Here is a 6,100-nt window from a genome sequence, read left to right on the forward strand (position 1 = left end):
GACTGCCGACAATCTGTTCAGAGGTGCTAAGTACTGTCGGCAGGCAAATGTTTGACAATCCTACCGGTGTGTCTGAGCTAATATTCCCTTGGAAAATATTACAACATATTTTGATTTATGTCAGTTGACTGTATAAGTGTCATTTAATTATTGGCCAATAGTACACACCCAGGTGTTTGATTATTCATTCCAAAGTGTTTAGCTGTCTTGGCCCGCCAATCAATTAACAGTCAGGAAAGGAAATTCAATCACTTGGAAGTACCACTGTCACATTGGCAAGAGCTCCTTTGCTCCTCCCTCTCTATCACCCCTCCTGTCCACACTCGCACCCCCAGCCTGCTAGGGAGGGGACCAGGTGCCAAAAGTCTGCACGTTGAAGTCTGCCTCCTCCCTTCTAACGTTCACTGACAGGAGAGGGAGGCTTCCTGTGTCTGGCCATTGTCGCTTTGTAGTCTAGTGAAGCATAAAAGGGAGGACACCTTAGTGCATATCAGTGCAAGTGAATACTGAGCATAATCTATCTTTGACATTATTCTAAAATATGAATGCTTAGTGCTGTAGTGATGGAGGTGCCAAGATCTTGAGCAGGGGCATAATACACTCCAAAAATCTGACGAATCACAAAGTGTGTGAGGATGTCTGGGGGGGGTGGTTGTTGGAGAATTTTTTCAAACATCTGTAACTGCATTTTCCTGCATTCTAGAGCCATAATCATTAAGCTTAATTCTACGTGAAAAATAAATCTGTATATTTTTCTACATATCTAAGCATACCTCTTGAGCTGTCTGTATCCACCTGGCTGGTGGTTCTAAAAACCAAATATGCTTCTCTGCATATCTCCTAACATCTGGGTAAAAGATTGAAAGGAATGTGAGTCTTATTCAGTATATTTAGTTATTGCTTGCTTTTCTAAAGTCTATACAAGCAGGCGTTGCAGCTACAGATGTAGGATCTTAATTTGATCACGCTTTCATAACGGATCATTTCCCAACCAGAAGGAAATGCAAACTTGTTGTGTATTTGAGGATTAAAAAAGCTTCTAAAGTTTGTAATTTCCATTTTGATTTGCCCTAATGAAAAATGTATCCATTCATTATAATCTCTAATCATTTCCTGTTGCTAACCATATTTTCTGTAAGAGTGGATGTGCCATCATCAGACAGACTGCTTCGCCTTGGTTACTGTGTTCCTAGCTATTTGGAAAAACGCTAAGATAGAAAACATGACAGCTGCTGTAATATCTTAACCCCTCCCAGAAGCAGAGAATCCCGTCCACGGTCACAGTGAAGGGAAGGATGTCAAAGATAGAAAACATGACATCTGCTGTAATATCTTAACCCCTCCCAGAAGCAGTATAGAATCCCGTCCATGGTCACGGTGAAGGCAAGGATGTCAATGTTAGAAAACGGCCAGACAGTATTATGCATATGATTCATGACACATCTCTGGGTGCTGGTTCTGTGAGTGTCTGTACTACACATTCAAGCCAGAGCATTAAAGGGCGGAGATTTCATTTTTATTTCAATTCATCTTTAATTTTATAATGTATCTGTCCAAAACATTCCACTTAATTTTATGAGGCTTTGGGTCCTAAGCACACCATTTCCTGTATTTGGAAGGACATCTTTTGACACGTACAAAGATTGTATTGTAGCAGAATCAGTATTCATCAAGGTATGATTCATTTTTTCCGCTGAGATGCTGAAGCCATTTTGTAACTTCGCCACTCACCACTCACCCGTCTGAAGATACTTACCATAAGAGATAGGTGAGTCTGGTGCATAGATCTCCAGTTGCTTAGCAACAAATCAAACTTCTTCATTTCCAATATCCTGCTTATTATGGAGAAAATGGTTGTGGCGTGACTGAATGGGGTGCTGTACTGTAACCTCCTTATCCACTGAGAAAGAGAGAGAGAAAGAGAAAGAAATAGAGAGAGAAATAGAGAGAGAGAGAGAGAGAGAGAGATGATAAGGTCAAGGTACTGAGCCGTTAGTTAGAACCCACTTCCTGCCTATGTCATTAGCGATTAACGTCAGTTTCCTGCTTTCCTGTTAGTTAAGATACCTTGGCTATGAAAATAAATATCTGTATGAATAAAATATTATTGTTAAGCACCCTTGAGAGCTTCTACCCAGGAAATGCAACATTAGATGTAATACTTCCAGGAGTACAGGATCCCTCACAGTATAAAGATAAATCTGAAATATTTCTCATCAAAACAAATCATCGTAAATCACTGTTGTGTGTGGTAAAATATCCTACATGAGTCTGAACATCTGAAGAAAGACACACAGTACATGCACACAGCATACACATGCTCACACACTCACATTGTCCCTGCTTCAAAGGCAGTGGAGGGTGGTGGGAGGAGCTATAGGAGGACAGGCTCATTGTAATGGCTGGAATGGAATAAATGGAACGGTATCAAATTATATCAAACCACATGTTTGACTCAGTTCCATTAATTCCATACCAGCCATTACAATGAGCCCGTCCTCCTGTAACTCCCCCCACCAGCCTTCACTGTTCAAAGGAAATCTGCATAATTTTGTTATATGAAAGAGGTATCTAAAAGTGAGCAGTACATTAGTAGACTATGTATACAAACGCAATTGCAGGGTAACCATGGAAACAAATGTTAGTTGAGAGAGCCATAAGACAAAACCAACCAAACCTAATTCAACCAACTGGCCATGTTGATGCAACATGATAACGGTCATAACAAGTTGAAATAACCATCTTGATCCAACCACCCCTTTGCTCCGAGGGTGGGGTATGCGGTAAGCGTCAGACATAGCCTACTCTGTACAGGAGTGAGTCAAAGAGGGGCATGGAAAAACCTGAGCAGCAGCAGCAGTGTTGGACAGAGGAGCCCACGTGTTCTTGACCTCTCTACAGCTTCCTGGATCCAGGGGGGTCAGCTCTCACACATGTTGTTTGATATAAGTATTTTTCCACTCCCTAATCCCTGAGTGTTCGCCCCGCTCGCCTGCCATGTGCCACAGCCAATCTTTAGCACTGCTTCTCTCCATGCCTCCCACTCTGGCTGACCTGGTGGGCTGGTCAGGGCCGGGGATAATCCCTGTTCATCCACCCATAGCACTGCTTCTCTCCATGCCTCCCACTCTGGCTGACCTGGTGGGCTGGTCAGGGCCGGGGATAATCCCTGTTCATCCACCCATAGCACTGCTTCTCTCCATGCCTCCCACTCTGGCTGACCTGGTGGGCTGGTCAGGGCCGGGGATAATCCCTGTTCATCCACCCATAGCACTGCTTCTCTCCATGCCTCCCACTCTGGCTGACCTGGTGGGCTGGTCACGGCCGGGGATAATCCCTGTTCATCCACCCATAGCACTGCTTCTCTCCATGCCTCCCACTCTGGCTGACCTGGTGGGCTGGTCAGGGCCGGGGATAATCCCTGTTCATCCACCCATAGCACTGCTTCTCTCCATGCCTCCCACTCTGGCTGACCTGGTGGGCTGGTCAGGGCCGGGGATAATCCCTGTTCATCAACCCATAGTACTGCTTCTCTCCATGCCTCCCACTCTGGCTGACCTGGTGGGCTGGTCAGGGCCGGGGATAATCCCTGTTCATCCACCCATAGCACCGCTTCTCTCCATGCCTCCCACTCTGGCTGACCTGGTGGGCTGGTCAGGGCCGGGGATAATCCCTGTTCATCCACCCATAGCACCGCTTCTCTCCATGCCTCCCACTCTGGCTGACCTGGTGGGCTGGTCAGGGCCGGGGATAATCCCTGTTCATCCACCCATAGCACCGCTTCTCTCCATGCCTCCCACTCTGGCTGACCTGGTGGGCTGGTCAGGGCCGGGGATAATCCCTGTTCATCCACCCATAGCACCGCTTCTCTCCATGCCTCCCACTCTGGCTGACCTGGTGGGCTGGTCAGGGCCGGGGATAATCCCTGTTCATCCACCCATAGCACTGCTTCTCTCCATGCCTCCCACTCTGGCTGACCTGGTGGGCTGGTCAGGGCCGGGGATAATCCCTGTTCATCCACCCATAGCACAGCAGAGCAGACAGCCTGAATCTGGACAGACTGGAGATGGAGGGATGGAGGAAAGAGAGCCTCAGGCCCCTACTCTACTACCACATATCTACCGCACAAAATCCATGTGTGTATAGTGCATATGTTATTGTGTGTGTTTGTATGCATGTGTTTGTGTCTACAGTATGTTTGTGTTGCTTCACAGTCCCTGCTGTTCCATAAGGTGTATTTGTATCTGTTTTTTAAATCTAATCTTACTGCTTGCATCAGTTACCTGATGTGGAATGGAATTCCATGTAGTCATGGCTCTATGTAGTACTGTGCACGTCCCATAGTCTGTTCTTGACTTGGGGACTGTGAAGACACCTCTGGTGGCATGTCTTGTGGGGTATGCATGGGTGTCTGAGCTGTGTGCCAGTAGTTCAAACAGACAGCTCAGTGCGTTCAACATGTCGATACCTCTCACAAATACAGGCAGTGATGAAGTCAATCTCTCCTCCATTTTGAGCCAGGAGAGATTGACATGCATATTATTAATGTTAGCTCTCTATGTACATCTAAGGGCCAGCCGTGCTGCCCTGTTCTCAGCCAACTGCAATTATCCTAAGTCCCTCTTTGTGGCACCTGACAACACGACTGAACAGAAGTCCAGGTGCGACAAAATTAGGGCCTGTAGAACCTGCCTTGTTGATAATGCTGTTAATAAGGCAGAACAGCGCTTTATTATGGACAAAGGCCTTGGCTGTGGGAAGAAAGTTAGGGACAGAGGCTGGTCTCAGCCACATAAATATGTTATTTCAAACCAGCTAGATGCGGACACCGTTTTTACTTGTTATTGTGCATTGAATGTACCTGTGTGGGGAGAAAGCTAGGAACAGAGGCTGGACAAAGGCTTTGGCTGTGGGGAGAAAGTTACAGAGAGAGACTGGACACAGTTTTTGGATGTCTTGAAAAGTTGCTTGGAATCATCTGAAGACTGAACTACACAGCACTATTTATGTTGGGGATTGCTGTATAAACTGGTTAGGTAAAGTATGAGGTTCTGCTGTATAAACTGGTTGGGTAAAGTATGAGGTTCTGCTGTATAAACTGGTTGGGTAAAGTATGAGGTTCTGCAGTATAAACTGGTTGGGTAAAGTATGAGGTTCTGCTGTATAAACTGGTTAGGTAAAGTATGAGGTTCTGCTGTATAAACTGGTTGGGTAAAGTATGAGGTTCTGCAGTATAAACTGGTTGGGTAAAGTATGAGGTTCTGCTGTATAAACTGGTTAGGTAAAGTATGAGGTTCTGCTGTATAAACTGGTTGGGTAAAGTATGAGGTTCTGCTGTATAAACTGGTTGGGTAAAGTATGAGGTTCTGCTGTATAAACTGGTTGGGTAAAGTATGAGGTTCTGCTGTATAAACTGGTTGGGTAAAGTATGAGGTTCTGCTGTATAAACTGGTTGGGTAAAGTATGAGGTTCTGCAGTATAAACTGGTTGGGTAAAGTATGAGGTTCTGCTGTATAAACTGGTTGGGTAAAGTATGAGGTTCTGCTGTATAAACTGGTTGGGTAAAGTATGAGGTTCTGCAGTATAAACTGGTTGGGTAAAGTATGAGGTTCTGCAGTATAAACTGGTTAGGTAAAGTATGAGGTTCTGCAGTATAAACTGGTTGGGTAAAGTATGAGGTTCTGCAGTATAAACTGGTTGGGTAAAGTATGAGGTTCTGCAGTATAAACTGGTTGGGTAAAGTATGAGGTTCTGCAGTATAAACTGGTTAGGTAAAGTATGAGGTTCTGCTGTATAAACTGGTTAGGTAAAGTATGAGGTTCTGCAATCCACTCTGTGAACATTCCAATCTCCCATGGTTACAGATCACTGAAGAATGAATTGGTTCGTGTTTTATCCAAGAGCTTTATCCAGTAATATCATCCAATTATATGTTGTCAGTGGCCTGACCCGAACAGGTCTTGCCATATGCTCTGACAGATTTGACTATTCGAAACAGGGAAATTGAATGAGGATACAGCGAGGCTGTGGTTCTGTGACCTATCACATCATAAACCACCAGCTTCGCTATTCTACCTAGATGAGCTTGAACTTTTTGTGG

General features: G+C 45.1%; 1 protein-coding gene across 1 annotated transcript; it reads left to right on the forward strand.

Moving 5' to 3' along the window:
• Positions 1 to 2,997: 2,997 nt before the first annotated feature.
• Positions 2,998 to 5,879, forward strand: LOC135563717 (putative proline-rich protein 21). Its single transcript, XM_065006831.1, has 2 exons — positions 2,998 to 3,981; positions 5,865 to 5,879. The coding sequence occupies exons 1-2, from the start codon at positions 2,998 to 3,000 to the stop codon at positions 5,877 to 5,879; spliced, it is 999 nt and encodes a 332-aa protein (XP_064862903.1).
• Positions 5,880 to 6,100: the final 221 nt, after the last annotated feature.

This window comes from Oncorhynchus nerka, linkage group LG22 (genome assembly GCF_034236695.1).
Source record: "Oncorhynchus nerka isolate Pitt River linkage group LG22, Oner_Uvic_2.0, whole genome shotgun sequence".
NCBI lineage: Eukaryota > Metazoa > Chordata > Actinopteri > Salmoniformes > Salmonidae > Oncorhynchus > Oncorhynchus nerka.